This window comes from Oncorhynchus mykiss, chromosome 2 (genome assembly GCF_013265735.2).
Source record: "Oncorhynchus mykiss isolate Arlee chromosome 2, USDA_OmykA_1.1, whole genome shotgun sequence".
In the NCBI taxonomy this organism is placed as follows: domain Eukaryota; kingdom Metazoa; phylum Chordata; class Actinopteri; order Salmoniformes; family Salmonidae; genus Oncorhynchus; species Oncorhynchus mykiss.
In genome coordinates this window covers 70,781,349-70,799,299 of record NC_048566.1, presented here as the reverse complement: position 1 = coordinate 70,799,299, position 17,951 = coordinate 70,781,349, and the positions used below count along the sequence as shown (strand labels likewise).

Sequence of the window (17,951 nt, the reverse complement as noted above, 5' to 3'; positions counted from 1 at the left end):
AAACAACCCCAGATCATTATTCCTACTCCACCAAATTTTACAGTTAGCACTATGCATTGGGGCAGGTAGCGTGCCAGCTGGTGAAGCGTGATTCTTGACTCCAGACAACGCGTTTCCATTGCTCCAGAGTCCAATGGCGGCGAGCTTTACACCACTCCAGCAGACCCTCGGCATTGCACATGGTGATCTTAGGCTTGTGTGCGGCTGCTTGGCCATGGAAACCCATTTCATGAATCTCCCTGATGAACAGTTCTTGTGCTGAAGTTGCTTCCAGAGGCAGTTTGGAACTTGGTGGTGAGTGTTGCAACCGAGGACAGATTATTTTTATCCTCTATGCACTTCAGCACTCTGCGGTCCTGTTTTTGAGCTTGTGTTTGCTACCACTTCGCGGCTGAACCGTTGTTGCTCCTATACATTTCCACTTCACAATAACAGCACTTAAAGTTGACCGGGGCAGCTCTAGCAGAGCAGAGATTTGACGAACTGACTTGTTGGAAAGGTGGCATCCTATGACGGTGCCACGTTAAAAGTCACTGAGCTCTTCAGTAACACCATTCTACTGCCAATGTTTGTCTATGGTAATTGCATAGCTGTGTGCTCGATTTTATACACCTGTCAGCAACGGGTGTGGCTGAAATAGCTGAATCCACTCATTTGAAGGTGTGTCCACATACTTTTGTATATATAGTGTATATTCTGTACACTGTTTATTGTAAAAACAGATGGGCTGGCATCAACAATAATTTAGAGTACAAAAATGTTTAACCATTAAATTAATGTAAACAAGATTTGTTGCTGAAGTGAAATGGTAAACGAACATGTTTATTATCACTTGTTTACTGTTGTCTGGGCTGTATTGGTCTGACCTGAAAGTTCTGGGCTTGTTTCCAGTCCCTACACATGATAGTGAGTTATATGTTGAGAAACTCACCACATGGCTTGGAGTTCAGTGTCAGTGGACTGAGAGGTGTCATTAGCATGCTGTGTGTCAAGACACAGTTCAAGAATAAAATATTTTCATGGGCTTCCCTACTGAGGCGGTGGGACTTTGCCGGGCTCAGCAAGGTGCTGAGAAATGCCCCACTCTGTGATTCACAGTGGTGAGGACGCTGGCCTGACGACACTGGTCAATAGCTCTCAATTGAGTCCTCTTCCTTTTTTCATGCTAATTGAGGTCGTTCCCTGTCTTCTTTCCATGTGAAAATCATCTCCATTATTCCATATCCCCTTCCCTTCCTCTCCTCAGTCCTAGCACAGCACACAGCCATTCTTATCAATGACATCCACAGGGCTACACAAACACACTAGCTAGTAAGTATACGAAATCAACCAGAAATCAATCACATAGATAAAAAACCCTCATAAAGTCTCCAAGTGCAAATGTAATATATGATGAATACCCATAATCACTTATAATGTAAATGCAACCACCAAAGTACTATAGATATAGGCCTCAATCAAAAACAATCAGCACCTGACAAACAAATAAATAACAACTGGCTGACAGTAGCTCATAATAAAGACTGTGTTTAAGTACAATCTCTGTCTAAGTAATTGTTTCACCAATAAACAAATGACACCCCTTTATTGAGCAATTCAGAAGGTTTGTTTGTGAAGGGTCTTATTAATCTATCGATTTTGCAGGAGACATGGTTCCGTCACTGTTGGGTCCCTTTGCTCCACCACACGGTGTTTAGCCTTGGAAATTCACTAAGCAGCTTAACAGCAGTCAAACTTAAACAACATCAAAGTGAGACATTACAGTAAATATTCCTAATATATTTATTCCTCAAGTTATTATCTTTCTATTATTTTTCTATTATTCTCTCTGCATTGTTGGGAAGGGCCAGTAAGTAAGTGTTTCACTGTTAGTCTACCCCTGTTGTTTATGAAGGAACTGACAAATGAAATTGTTTTTAATGGTAACAAACTGGCCATACTCTATTCAGAGGGGAAAAAGTCTTCCTAAACTCACTGAGGCTCATTCAACTTTTCCCATTCAGATAACACACGACTGGATAAAACATTTTTGTTCTATTTAGGTCATATACCTTCAACTGTCTTTACAGGTGTACATGAATAAGACTGGAGAATTGTATACTGTGCAAAACTTAACATAGGTCCAACTTCAAGAGAAATATTGACAAAGGAGCTTGCTTCGAAACATCATGACCACTTTATTCACTCTTCAAAAAGACCTGCCCCTTCTTGTCCTGCCACAGTTGTCTTCTCCACCAACTAACAAGCCATTTCCTCTTCATAGAGACTACTCAAAACATGATGAAGCACACTATTTACACCAATCAGCACAATTAGGAGATTCTATGACAGGTTACAGGAACTGTTGTGAGAAAGGATTGCAAGATGGATGGGGAATGTAGATCAACAGTCCTCAAAGCAGAGGATGACCAAAACATTGGGAGATCTGAGCTCACTTCCAGGGCACTGTTTTATGTCATGGAAAATAACCTATTTCTTTACAAGCTGCTCAATCCTTCAAAGTCGTTGTGCTGCACTTGTGGGAACTACTTACATGTTATTTAAAGATAATTATTCATTTCTTTAACATAGAACTTGCATGTGGATGAGAAGTATTGTAAATAGAGAGAGGACTGAATAGTAGCTCCGTTGTAAATGTGATTTTCCTGAACAGGTCATCTGCATTTCGTGTGTATTCCACCAATTCCTTGCTTACTCATGGCATTAACAATTGTTTAGCCTACGCGGGTATCCAACGACCTTGTCCCTGTTTCTGAATATCACACCACTTTTAACAGGTCGCACAGACCTGTGGTAAAGAGATTGATGCCTATACCTTTATTTGAATACATAGAAGTGGATAAGAGACTAAACTTTACCATTGTATATTTTAAACTAATTCTGGTGAAATAGCCTACTACTTTGATTGCAAATGAGAACTTGTTCTCAACTAGCCTACCTGGTTAAATAAAGGTTAAATAAGTTTCCTCCTGAATGTGACACCAAGTCCTATATACTATTATAATACAATAATAACAATAGTTTTCTGTATTTGTTGTCAGTACATCAAAGGCCAAAAGCGAAGATTAGGCCTATATATGACAGTATTTTCCTCTAGGCTACTATGCTTGTGGATGTGCATGCGCAGCATGAAATTGGTTCGACTCGAAACCGTGCTTTACCACCACCACTACGAATGCAAAATGGCCACATGGTTGAAGTAGTAACCTTCATCCATGAATTCATCCTCGTTCGTTTGCGGAAAAGCATAATTGTAAAGACTCATTGTTACGGGTGTAATTCACTCATAGCCTACAATATGCTATATGAGATATAAGATTTATCCAAAATGAAAAACATAATTTGTTTGTAAGCTACTGTGGAAATCTAACAATTCCAATGACTAATGTGATATGTTTACATTATGCAATGTACCATATGTCCAGCAATTTTCAATAGCTAAGATTTGTTTTAATCATCCATTTGCTTTGGCTATTTACTCCAAATGTGCTTAATCTCTGAACTCATGTGAGCCTGGCTATGAAGCCTAAATAACATGTAGCATGTAGGCCTATGATATGGACCAAAAATGATAGCCTACTGATACTGACTGTAGTCAGACCAACAATACAGCTGTAACTAAGTAACATTAATAATAACAGATCAAATAGCTACAATCTCAAACGATAAACATTGTAACAGCAGATGTCATTGGCGGCCAAATGTTCAAGCATTGTAACAGCTCGCATGAATGAGGATAAAACCAAAGAAACACGCCAACGAATAGCTACAGTATTATTTTGATTAGGACATCAACAATGACACTTACTTTTTCCATTTGCGGACAACAGGCAGATAGCGGAGACAGACAGCATCAGACCCCAAAACAAGGTCGAATTATTCCTCTCTGTCCCAGATCTCATTCCTGATCAATTATTAACCTCACTAAAAAGCAAATAACTTAATTCCAAAAAAGTGGAAAAGGGAGATGATGCCACCAAGATCACAAAAAGTAAAATGCACTGTTTGACAGGTTGATACAAATTCGTGTTTAGAGGATAGGCTACTCTTGTTCCAAGTCTCAGGGTTTTGTGTATAGGGGTATTATAAAAAATATATATATAAGATGAAATAAATTAAAACAATTCGTTATTCTTGCCAAAGACAGAATGATTCAAGGGTGGCTGGCAAAACAGACATCCGTGCCACTGATTTTACTCGACATATGACAGTAATCCGCATCCTCAGTCTCCATCTCTTGAAACATCAGTAATGGCTTTTATGACTGGCAATCGAACGAGATTCACTTGTAGACCGAAGAGTCTTCCGATCTTCTGTCATTAATTTCCGTCTGAGTGATGGACATTAACAATAGAGTCTAGGGTGGAGGCTGAGATGGGAAATGAATGAAAACGTAACTCTGCTCAATAAAACCCTCCCAACAAGACGCAATCCAAAATATCCGCCAGAACATAAATGGTTTCACCAATCGCACCCCCTTTTTCTCCCCCCTGCGCTTTCTGTCTTCAAGGTTAACGCAGTCAGTCGGCTCCTTTGCAGCTGAAAAAAAATAGTTATGCCACGCGAGAGTAGACTATCGGGCTTCCGTTGGAGTGGAGTATGCTATACTTGCACCAAACTCAAGCTTCCGTTATGTCCTGTGAGCCGTGTATGGTTGATGATGTGTATTTTTTCGTTTTCTCCTACAGCTCCAGTAAGCAGCTATCCTATCACTTGCCCTCGTTCTCGGTCTAGTCCGTAGAATCACTGCTGTAAACAAGAGTCAGGTCCGCTCACATAGAAACACAGCGCTAAGCATAAGGCAAGTAATGGAGAAAAGATGGAATGGAGTAGGCCTAGCCTCTGACATGGATAAGCAATGTTGAGATCACTTTCCACTTAATTCATTCAAAAAAATGTAAAAATGTAAAAATGACACAAAGGTTTCCAGTAGATTTGTACACTGTTATTAATAGCTCCCTTTATATAGGCTACAGTTAATAGCCTACATCTGTAATAAACAGTAACGCATTGGTTGCATGTGTTTATATAAGCATATGACCAGACTACACTATTATGAATTATTACTGCTTCTGTTATTACCAGTGCAATCATGGGCAAGTGCCAAAACAAACACACAGTTTCAACTAATGTGTTATAACTGTTTATTACATTTATAAACTATCTAAACAAATAATTAAGAGTTTATAATCTACATGTAAACCATTTATAACCATAGCCAACCTTAATGTAAAGTCATGTAAATTAAGCTATTTGGTCTCATTAGTGGAAGCAAATGTAGAAAGAAAAAGGCATTATTCTGCACATAGGTTTATCTATATATTCCATATATTATTATTTTGTGTAATAGTAAGAAGCGCAATATCTGGAAGGAAATATTGTTTATTTGTTGTTTCCTGGGAATATAATTTTATAGCAGTAGCTTAAACGTCATATGAAACCTAGAAATGTTAGAATCCAGTCCCTCTTGATGTTTGGCTGTATCAAAACAGGCAGCCCTAATCCCTCTTTCCGGGATAAACATTTAGCAAGCACAAAATATTTTTGTTGCTGTTTCACAATCACAGTGCAACATTGTATTGTCTGATGAATTGTTCTTTCTTAGAATGCAAAACATTTTGTTATATTAGATTAGGCCTACTGGTATAGATTGACACAGAGAATATAAATAGCCTAGCGCCCTAGCCTATATATTAGTATATTTCCGCAGTGCCTGTTTGATTGAATTTTTTTCGGAATATTTTGGTTGTAGGCTAAATAGATGGGAACGTCTTTTTCAAATGGTTTATCTCAAACCATACCCAGTTCCGAATTTTTTATGCGCACATAGGCTACTTTGCCTGTGACACACCATTGCCCAAAGCAAATAGTAAAATCCGCCACAGAATTTTATTGAAATGCACGGATTGGACTCAATATTAGCCTTCATTCATCCGTAGCCTGTCTCTGGCTTGTTTTGCATAGATAGCGCTCAATGGGCGGGCCTCAAATAATCAAATAAGTTAAATCTGAATTTTGCATCTTAACATCTTAACATCTTAACATATTGAATTTTGCTGCATATTTTGTTAACTTACAAATTATTTGTAAAAAAAAAATATATAGCATATTTGTTCAAACATGACAAAATAAATGATGTGGAGAATTATGTTCCATATTTTGTTACTTACAAATGTTTGTAAGTATAGCCAAAATCAATTTCATGTTGCCAAAATTAAGAATAAATGATTGATACATAGTGTAATTTGTGTAAATAGTTGTGAATGCTTTAGATTTCGGTCAAGAATAGCTCTACTATTACAGTTTATACTGTAGGAGTGTTGAGCTCAACAAGACAATTCTGTTTACACTGCCCTGCTCCGAGGGGGCAACTGTCGAGCGAGTTTTGTGCGAGACCTCCGGAGGTAGCGCTAGAGATGTGATAATTTCGCAAGTTTAGACAACAATATTTATTGTCTCTCGAGAATCGATTTCTCTCGAGAACCTCTCGAAAATGTCCCTTTGCTGTCGTCAATGTGAAAACAGTCTAAGTTTGAAATTGTTAAAACTGAGAAAAGTAGGTAGGCCTATTTATGTTAATCTTACAGTAAAATGAAAAACAAAACAAACTTCTGACAAAATAATCAAAATCTACAGAAGATGGCATTATGGCATGTTTGCCTCTTTTACAGCATCGTATGTGAAACATGGCAAAAACGGTTTGATGTGTGGCCTACTATTTTTTTCTTTAATCAAGGAATTCTTATGAGAAAGTGTCTGTCATAATAACTTTGACTGACAGTGTGCATTTTATTTATGTTTACCTCAATTTCAAACTTATATTTTATAAACAACTAGACCTAATCAGTGGCATCATGCACCAACTATTTTTTAGAGGGCACTGATGATCACTGTGTTTATATTTAAATGGATATAATTAATGATGCCTCTAAACCTAAGGGAAAAGAATAAGGCAAGACACGAGATAGAGAATAAAATACATTTTTACTGGTACTCCTGTACCCCTATACCAGCACCACTGATTTTTCTATCAACTATTGCTCATATAAACATTTGCAAACTATTCCTTTCAATATTGTTTTGCCATCTGTCCAGACCTCTTCTATACAACACTATCAAGAACATATACAAGCACAATTTTGTAACTGGCGCCCTCTGTTGCTACAAAGATAGTATTGATGCATCATTGAGCATTGGACAATGCACCTTTATACAAGGGCGTGAAACTCTTGTGTGTTGCTCTGTTACAGCTTCTTCAGAGTCAAGGTAGGTGGGCCCTGCCTGTTAGGTGGACCCTGTTGTATTGCAAATCTTACTGCAAGCCAATAGACCAAATGGTCAGTCATTCACAAGTGTAGGCTACTCTCGCCTTGTTCTTTTAATCCTAACTGGTCCCTGGGAAAAGGTGCACGGAAGCTTTGTAGTGTGGTCCTATCACTTGATTTAGAGAAGGCAGCAATAATATTCTCAAATCAGGTAGAAATGAATCCAAGGTCATTCATTAAAGGTCAAATGCAATAGTTCTTGTTGTAATGGCTGCCAACAAAAATACTTTATCTGCAGCATGTTTGATGTTCAGCAGAACCATTCTATCAGAAAGTAAAACTGTTTCAAAAAGATAAATCCTTTCACTAATTTAAATAAATATGACAAAAAAAACAAGCAGAGAATTTCTGGCCACCCAGACTGCAGATATGGTGAGTCATCCTTGCATAATTACACACTGTACTACCAACACAATGTCCCTGGTCTCCAGTGAATGGCCTGCCTGTCCACTTGCATTTGTTAAATCATCATAAACAGTTACTCATAAAGAGTGGCGGCAGGGCCCACCTACCTTGATCGCCACTCGTTTGCTTTCATTCTGCCCTAGCACTCAAGTGGAAATAAGTGTGTTTACCCACCAGAGGGTCACACATGCTAATGAGTGGCTGTTTGTTCTTCACAGCACTCACGCAGGAGGAAATTCATTTTAGAAAGTGATGATTGTGTGTGTGAGACAAAAAGTGATATTCCTAAAATCATAATGTATTTGTGATGCTTAAACACTATGCCTAACTATCTACATTTAGAAGTATAGGTGCATATTTCAAGTCATTTATTGAATATAATATTTAACAAACTTCATCAAGGGTAAATGTTTACAGAATTGGAATAACCTGAACAACACAACAGAGGCAGACTTCCCTCACAGGGATGCGGAGATGGTCATTTGCAATATGATATTCTAATCCTATTGACATATGTCTGAGTTATTTATTGGATTTGTAACATACACAATTGTGTGTGTGCGTGTGTGCGTTTGTATGTGTGTCACAGGGAAAGCAAAGACTAGGTATAGGTTATGTCTCTGCCACCCTCCAGTATAATAGCTCTGCTGCCAAAACACCTTCATTGAGTCCACGATAATGAGAAACCCATAGCAGTGGAAAAACAGATTTACTCACTAGACTGCGGCTTTTCCCTGCAAGTGGAATTCCAGAAATGTATTCTATTTCTCTGTGGGAAGCTTGCGGTTTTGTGTAATGGTGAAAGAGACAGAATACAGAAAAGGACAGACATGACTGGTGAACCAGACATGACTTAAATTCCATTCTGTGTCATGGGACCACAGGCAAAGGCATGGGAAAAGAATACCTTATCATAACACTTACTGAAGAAATGGCCATCAAATACACAATTTACATGCATTAGAAATGGACTGAACTATTCAAACTTATAACCAACCTTTAGCCAAGCTATGACATGCAAAACCACACAAAGAGAATGCAAAAGTACATTCAACTCTGGTGGTGATATTTACAATCTGGCTCAGTTCCAATAGGTTATGGGGACCAAAACCTTCCAAATGGGGACCAAAACCTGACTACAATCAAATGTACACATGAAATGCCAGTGGGACACATTTGACCTATCAATGAGGATGCTTGGCTGGCCTGTTGTAGTGCTGCTTGTTCCTCATGGTGTTTAAGACCTGGGGGGTCTGATGCCTTTTTAAACACTGCAAGAAATAATGAACAATGGCTCTTTATAAAATAGGACACCCAGCACAGGACGTGTCCCCATCAATTATAGTGACAAGACCGCACAGCAAGAGCATTAAAGCTACAGTGACCTTCATTGCGGTCTCCTCACAGTTTGATGATGAGCTGCATAATGTGCCCTTATGATTTGTGACTTTAGAGATCAGTTGGGTTGGTTTGGAGTTGCCCATTCCTCAATATACCACTGTTTCTGATTTGTGCTTAGGAACTAGTGCCAGGTATATTGCCACAAGACTGTAAGCCCCCTGAGATAAAGCCTACAGATTAGCTTCAGGTCTTAGACAAGGTTAGTGCATGGTTCACTAAACCACCTCCACTACACTTAGGGTGATGCTCTGAAGACCTGGTTATAACATCTATTCAGTCATGGGTTCTAAATCAAATCAAATTGTATTGGTCACATACACATATTTGGCAGATGTTATTGCGCATGTAGCGAAATGCTTGTATGCCCATTTAAGGGAAACTGTCGGAGGCAGATATAAAAAACAAGGATATTGAAGGATAAAGGTTTGTTGGTTTTAAACAGGTTAGAGTACAACTCATCAACACAGATAGCTTCTTAGATCTTTCGCTTACACTGAATAGAACTGACACTCCTCAGTTCAGTGCATTCACAGGACAGTAATTGTTAATGAGCAAGTTACACAATATTGACTGACCAAAAACAGTGACAAATAAAACTACAGCATGAAAGAAAGAGAAAACAGTTAGGCTCTGCATTAAAACAAACAGTTCATATTTCAGAAACAGAAATACAGTGCATTCGGAAAGTATTCAGACCCTTAGACTTTTTCCACATTTTCTTATGTTACAGCCTTTTGCTACAATTTATTAAATAGTTTTTTCCCCCTCATCAATCCACACACAACACCCCATAATGACAAAGCAAAAACAGGTTTTTAGAAATGTTTGTAAATGTATATATTTTTTTAACGGATACAGTGCCTTGCGAAAGTATTCGGCCCCCTTGAACTTTGCGACCTTTTGCCACATTTCAGGCTTCAAACATAAAGATATAAAACTGTATTTTTTTGTGAAGAATCAACAACAAGTGGGACACAATCATGAAGTGGAAGGACATTTTTTAACAAATCAAAAACTGAAAAATTGGGTGTGCAAAATTATTCAGCCCCTTTACTTTCAGTGCAGCAAACTCTCTCCAGAAGTTCAGTGAGGATCTCTGAATGATCCAATGTTGACCTAAATGACTAATGATGATAAATACAATCCACCTGTGTGTAATCAAGTCTCTGTATAAATGCACCTGCACTGTGATAGTCTCAGAGGTCCGTTAAAAGCCCAGAGAGCATCATGAAGAACAAGGAACACACCAGGCAGGTCCGAGATACTGTTGTGAAGAAGTTTAAAGCCGGATTTGGATACAAAAATATTTCCTAAGCTTTAAACATCCCAAGGAGCACTGTGCAAGCAATAATATTGAAATGGAAGGAGTATCAGACCACTGCAAATCTACCAAGACCTGGAGAAGACTGATCAGAGATGCAGCCAAGAGGCCCATGATCACTCTGGATGAACTGCAGAGATCTACAGCTGAGGTGGGAGACTCTGTCCATAGGACAACAATCAGTCGTATATTGCACAAATCTGGCCTTTATGGAAGAGTGGCAAGAAGAAAGCCATTTCTTAAAGATATCCATAAAAAGCGTTGTTTAAAGTTTGCCACAAGCCACCTGGGAGACACACCAAACATGTGGAAGAAGGTGCTCTGGTCAGATGAAACCAAAATTGAACTTTTTGGCAACAATGCAAAACGTTATGTTTGGCGTAAAAGCAACACAGCTCATCACCCTGAACACACCATCCCCACTGTCAAACATGGTGGTGGCAGCATCATGGTTTGGGCCTGCTTTTCTTCAGCAGGGACAGGGAAGATGGTTAAAATTGATGGGAAGATGGATGGAGCCAAATACAGGACCATTCTGGAAGAAAACCTGATGGAGTCTGCAAAAGACCTGAGACTGGGACGGAGATTTGTCTTCCAACAAGACAATGATCCAAAACATAAAGCAAAATCTACAATGGAATGGTTCAAAAATAAACATATCCAGGTGTTAGAATGGCCAAGTCAAAGTCCAGACCTGAATCCAATCGAGAATCTGTGGAAAGAACTGAAAACTGCTGTGCACAAATGCTCTCCATCCAACCTCACTGAGCTCGAGCTGTTTTGCAAGGAGGAATGGGAAAAAAATTCAGTCTCTCGATGTGCAAAACTGATAGAGACATACCCCAAGCGACTTACAGCTGTAATCACAGCAAAAGGTGGCGCTACAAAGTATTAACTTAAGGGGGCTGAATAATTTTGCACGCCCAATTTTTCAGTTTTTGATTTGTTAAAAAAGTTTGAAATATCCAATAAATGTCGTTCCACTTCATGATTGTGTCCCACTTGTTGTTGATTCTTCACAAAAAAATACAGTTTTATATCTTTATGTTTGAAGCCTGAAATGTGGCAAAAGGTCGCAAAGTTCAAGGGGGCCGAATACTTTCGCAAGGCACTGTATATACAATTTACATAAGTATTCAGATTCTTTACTCGGTACTTTGTTGAAGCACCTTTGGCAGCGATTACATCCTCAAGTCTTCTTGGGTATGATACTATAAGCTTGGCACACATGTATTTGGGGAGATTCTCCCATTCTTCTCTGCAGATCCGGTCAAGCTCTGTCAGGTTGGACAGGGAGCGTTGTTGCACAGCTATTTTCACGTCTCTCCAGAGATGTTCGATCGAGTTCAAGTTTGGGCTCTTGCTGGGCCACTCAAGGACATTCAGAGACTTCTCCCAAAGCCACTCCTGCGTTGTCTTGGCTGTGTGCTTAGGGTGGAAAAAGTGAGGGGATCTGAATACTTTCTGAATGCACTGTATGTATGCACTACCGGTCAAAATTTTAGAACACCTACTCATTCAAGAGTTTTTCTTTATTTGACTATTTTCTACATTGTAGAATAATAGTGAAACATCAACACTTTGAAATAACACATATGGAATCAAATATATTTTATATTTGAGATTCTTCAAATAGCCATCCTTTGCCTTGATGACAGCTTTGCACACTCTTTGCATTCTCTCAACCAGCTTCACCTGGAATGCTTTTCCAACAGTCTAACAGGAGTTCCCAAATATGCTGAGCACTTGTTGGCTGCTTTTCCTTCACTCTGCAGTCCAACTCATCCCAAACCATCTCAATTAGGTTGAGGTCGGGGGATTGTGGAGGCCAGGTCATCTGATGCAAAACTCCATCACTCTCCTTATTGGTCAAATAGCCCTTGCACAGCTTGGAGGTGTGTTGGGTTATTGTCCTGTTGAAAAACAAATGATAGTCCCACTAAGCGCAAACCAGATGGGATGGCGTATCACTGCAGAATGATATGGTAGCATGGGTTAAGTGTGCCTTGAATTCAAAATAAATCACAGACAGTGTCACCAGAAAAGCCACCCCACACCATAACCCCTCCTCCTCCATGCTTTACGGTGGGAAATACACATGGGAAGATCATCCGTTCACCCACATCGCATTTCACAAAGACCACAAATGCCACGAAGGCCTCATTCACAGTCTCATCTGAACAGTTGATGTTGAGATGTGTCTGTTACTTGAACTCTGTGCAGCATTTATTTGGGCTGCAATTTCTGAGGCTGGTAACTCTAATGAATTTATCCTCTGCAGCATGGGTAATTCTGGATCTTCCATTCCTGTTGCGGTCATCATAGCACTTGAGAGTTGTTGCGACTGCACTTGAATTTTTTTTCAAAGGTCTTGAAATTTTCCGTATTGACTGAGCTTCTTTGCTTATTTGAGCTGTTATTGCCATAATATGGACTTGGTCTTTTACCAAATAGAGCTATCTTCTGTGTCCTCCCCTACCTTGTCACAACACAACTGCTTGGCTCAGATGCATTACAGTTCTTTCCAACTGCTTACGCACAAAATCTTTTCATGTCACACGATTTTTAAAACCTCTCACTCAAAGTGCTAAACTACACACCAAATATCCAAAACCATAAGCTATTTCTCAGCCTTTGACTCAGTTGTCAATTGCATAAAACACTTTTTTCAAAACACTACACACAATTCTCTACCTAAAACACAAAAATCTAACAGGGAGCGACTTGCTTTACTTTTCAAAACACAACCAATCAAAATGCTACACTTATTCACCAGGTCACACTCCTATCTTCCAAACACTAATAGCTTAACTGATCACTAACCAATCACTGCTTTACTGTAGTATAGGCCTATAAATAGGTCAAAGGTCAGATTACCTGTTTTGAACAATGGATGCCAACAATGGACAGAGAGCAAGAGGAGGAGGAGGGAGAGGAAGAGGAAGAAGAAGAAGAGGACGAGGACAAAGAAGAGAAGGAAGGAGAGCCATCTCTGGTGAGATTAGGGCAACACTTGTTGATCATGTGATCGACCACAGTTTGACCATGAGAGAGGCTGGACTGAGAGTCCAGCCCAACTTGAGTCGATTTACAGTGGCGTCCATAATTCGAACCTTCAGAAATGAGAACAGGTATGCAACTATCTAATGACTATTTTAGCATTACAGTAATGTACTGTAAAATACGTATGACTGCATAGTATTGCATAAACATTTGTAACTCTAAGCCATCCATTTACTGCACTGCATTGAATGAATGAGGTTGGTTATCATGCTGTACTACATTTTTTTGTACATTGTTTACAGTTCCTATGCTGAACACATACTGTGTTTGAATTCTGTACAGAGTGGAAAGGCAAAGACATCATGGAGGACGAGGACGCTTGTTTACAGATGTACAAGAGACTGCAATTATAAATATGGTTTTGGCCAACAATGCAATTAGGATTCGAGAGATAAGAGAGCATATCTTGAATAATGACACCATATTTAACAACATCAATGCTGTAAGCCTGTCGACCATACAACGCATCCTCCAACGGCACCGAGTGATGATGAAACAACTTTACAAGGTGCCATTTGAGAGAAACTCTGACAGAGTCAAGAATATGCGACATGACTTTGTAGAGGTATGTATGCAACACTACTTCCAGTACTTCAGACATACCATATTTACTCATCTGTATATCCTTTTGTCTGTTACAGAGAGTATTGGAGCTGGGTGCCCATGTAATTCGCCATGAATTTATTTATGTGGATGAGGTTGGCTTCAACCTCACCAAAACCAGGCGCCGCGGAAGAAATGTAATAGGACAGTAAGGCAATTACCAATGTCCCTGGACAGCGTGGGGGTAATATAACTATGTGTGCTGCCCTCACTCAAAACGGGGTCCTCCATCACAATGCCACACTGGGTCCGTACAGTATTGTGGCCAGACCCAGGCCGGAGAAGAGATTAAGTGTAGCTTAGCACTGCTGACTGCCCCCCCTACCAATTCCTGGACTGCCCCCCCAGGACCCCACACACACAATTGTGTTCTTTACTGAATTCTAAAGAATATACTTTTGATTTACATATGTTTATGGTTTTGTTGTATGCTACTGAATACAACAGTAATGTTTGGCCTAATAAATATTTTCTGTTTCTACATTGCATTGGTGTTTACAGTGTACTTGTTACCCCTCTCAGCAGATTACTTTCACTGTAGAACATTGTATTGAAATGTAGATATAAGCCTATGAAAGACCAAAGAGCTTTAGATTTAGAACAACAGTGTTTACATGGTATATCCAAAAATTTGCTATTATGAAAGCAGTGTTTGCCATTTGATGCAAATGCTTCATTCTGACATGTGTTTATGGCATTTTGAATGCAGTGTTACCTTTTGAAGGAGATGTGAGGCATTTTGCATTTTGTGTGTGCAGTTTTGGGAATTGTGTGTAGAGTTTTGAAAAAAAGGAGAGTTTTGAAAACTTGTGTAAGCAGTTGGAAAAAACTGTAAGAAGGAAATCAATTCCACAAATGAACTTATAAGGAGGCACACCTGTTAATTTAAATGCATTCCAGGTGACTACCTCATGAAGCTGGTTGAGAGAATACCAAGAGTGTGCAAAGCTGTCATCAAGGCTAATGGTGACTATTTGAAGAATCTCAAATATAAAATATATATTGGTTTGATTAACACTTTTTTGGTTACTACATGGTTCCATTTGTGCTATTTCATAGTTGTGATGTCTTCACTATTATTGTACAATGCAGAAAATAGTAAAAATAAAGAAAAACCCTTGTAGGAGTTCTAAAACTTTTGACTGGTAGTGTACAGTTGAAGTCGGAAGTTTACATACTCCTTAGCCAAATATATTGAAACTCAGTTTTTCGCAATTCCTGACATTTAAACCTCGTAAAAATTCCCTGTCTTAGGTCAGTTAGGATCACCACTTTATTTTAAGAATGTGAAATGTCAGAATAATAGTAGAGAGAATGATTTATTTCAGCTTTTATGTCTTTCATCACATTCCCAGTGGGTCAGAAGAGTACATACACTCAATTAGTATTTGGTAGCATTGCCTTTAAATTGTTTAACTTGGGTCAAACGTTTTGGGTAGTCTTCCACAAGCTTTCCACAATAAGTTGGGGGAATTTTGGCCCATTCCTCCTGACAGAGCAGGTGTAACTGAGTCAGGTTTGTAGGCCTCTTTGCTAGCACACACTTTTTCAGTTCTGCCCACACATTTTCTATAGGATTGAGGTCAGGGCTTTGTGATGGCCACTCCAACACCTTGACTTTGATGTCCTTAAGCCATTTTGCCACAACTTTGGAAGTATGCTTGGGGTCATTGTCCACTTGGAAGGCCCCTTTGCGACCAAGCTTTAACTTCCTGACTGATGTCTTGTGATGTTGCTTCAATATATCCACATAATTTCCCCTCCTCATGATGCCATTTATTTTGTGAAGTGCACCAGTCCCTCCTGCAGCAAAGCGCACCCACAACATGATGCTGCCACCCCTGTGCTTCACAGTTAGGATAGTGTTCTTCGGCTTGCAAGCCTCCCGATTTTTCCTCCAAACATAACAATGGTCATTAAGGCCAAACAGTTCTATTTTTGTTTCATCAGACCGGAGGACATTTCTCCAAAAAGTACGATCTTTGTTCCCATGTGCAGTGGCAAACCGTTGTCTGCCTTTTTTTATGTTGGTTTTGGAGCCGTAGCTTCTTCCTTGCTGAGCAGCCTTTCAGGTTATGTCGATATTGACTCGTTTTACACTGGATGTAGATACTTTGTACCTGTTTCCTCCAGTATCTTCACAAGGTAAGGCCTTAGCTGTTGTTCTGGGATTGATTTGCACTTTTCGCACCAAAGTACTTTCATCTCTAGGAGACAGAACACGTCTCCTTCCTGAGCGGTATGGTATGATGGCTGCGTGGTCCCATGGTGTTTATACTTGCGTACTATTGTTTGTACAGATGAACGTGGTACCTTCAGGTGTTTGCAAATTGCTCCCAAGGATGAACCAGACCTGTGTAGGTCTACAAAAAAAATCTGAGGTCTTGGCTGATTTCTTTTGATTTTCCTATGATGTCAAACAATGAGGCACTGAGTTTGAAGGTAGGCCTTGAAATACATCCACAGTTGCACCTCCAATTGACTCAAATGATGTCAATTAGCATATCTGAAGCTTCAAAAGCCATGACATAATTTCTGGAATTTCCCAAGCTGTTTAAAGGCACACTCAACTTAGTGTATGTAAACTTCTGACCCACTGGAATTGTGATACAGTGAATTTTAAGTGAAATAATCTGTTAACAATTGTCTGTTAGTCTGTTAACAATTGTTGGAAAAATTACCTGTGTCATGCACAAAGTAGATGTCCTAACCGACTTGCCAAAACTATAGTTTGTTAACAGGAAATTTGTGGAGTGGTTTAAAAACTAGTTTTAATGACTCCAACCTGTATGTAAAGTGTATGTAAACTTCCGACTTCAACTGTAAATAAGGTATCTGTTTTATATTTTTAATACATTTTCCAAAAATCTAAAAACCTGTTTTTGCTTTGTCATTATGGGCTATTGTGTGTAGAGTGGTGAGGGAAAAAGTTATTTAATCCATTTTAGAATAAGACAGTAACGTATCAACATTTTGAAAAGGTCAAGGGGGTTTGAATATTTTCCGAATGCACTGTACATATACATTTTTTGTCCATTTAAATAACATTAAATTGATCAGAAATACAGTATAGACATGGTTAATGTTGTAGTTTAAAGAATGCCAGTTCTATTGCTTCTTTAATCAGAACAACAGTTTTCAGCTGTACTAACATAATTGCAAAAGGGCTTTCCAATTATCAATTAGCCTTTTAAAATGATAAACTTGGATTAGCTAACACAACGTGCCATTGGAACACAGGATGGTTGCTGATAATGGGCCCCTGTTCGCCTAAGTAGATATTCCATTAAAAATCAGCCGTTTCCAGCTACAATAGTCATTTACAACATTAACAATGTCTACACTATATTTCTGATCAATTTGATGTTATTTCAATGGACAGAAAAATGATTTTCTTTCAAAAACAAGGATATTTCTAAGTGACCCCAAACTTTTGAACGGTAGTGTATATGTATTATATAAATCATGATTTGGTGAGCTATATGTCAAGGACATATCAGGTTCAAAGCGTCACTACTCACATTCTGAGACTTTTTTTAGATTGTCCCTGCGAAATAAACTTAATATCGCCTATTCAGTTAAGCTAAACAATCCTGAAACACAGATTTGACATGGAGTACAAGTAATGATGGAGGAAGTCAAAATCACATCAATGTTTAGCCTGGTCTGATGGTGTGGTCATGTGTTGTATAACCAGGAGTCCCTAAGCAGTTGAAAATAATCTGGTTTTATTCCCTATTCTTTATCATTCTAAACTTTTGTGAAAGGTGAAGTGGAACAATGATCAAAACACCATTTCTCTTTAGGGCTTGAATATCACCTATATGTGACAT

General features: G+C 39.0%; 1 protein-coding gene across 2 annotated transcripts in view; it reads right to left on the bottom strand.

Moving 5' to 3' along the window:
• Window positions 1-4,770, bottom strand: part of igf1ra (insulin-like growth factor 1a receptor) — a 110,748-nt gene extending 105,978 nt beyond the window's left edge. For both annotated transcript variants that reach the window (XM_036954830.1, XM_021570658.2), the window contains exon 1: window positions 3,809-4,770. In XM_036954830.1, the coding sequence (XP_036810725.1) occupies window positions 3,809-3,902 (94 nt within the window). In that variant the 5' untranslated portion in view covers window positions 3,903-4,770. The remainder of the gene's footprint in view (window positions 1-3,808) is intronic.
• Between the last annotated feature and the right edge of the window lie 13,181 nt (window positions 4,771-17,951).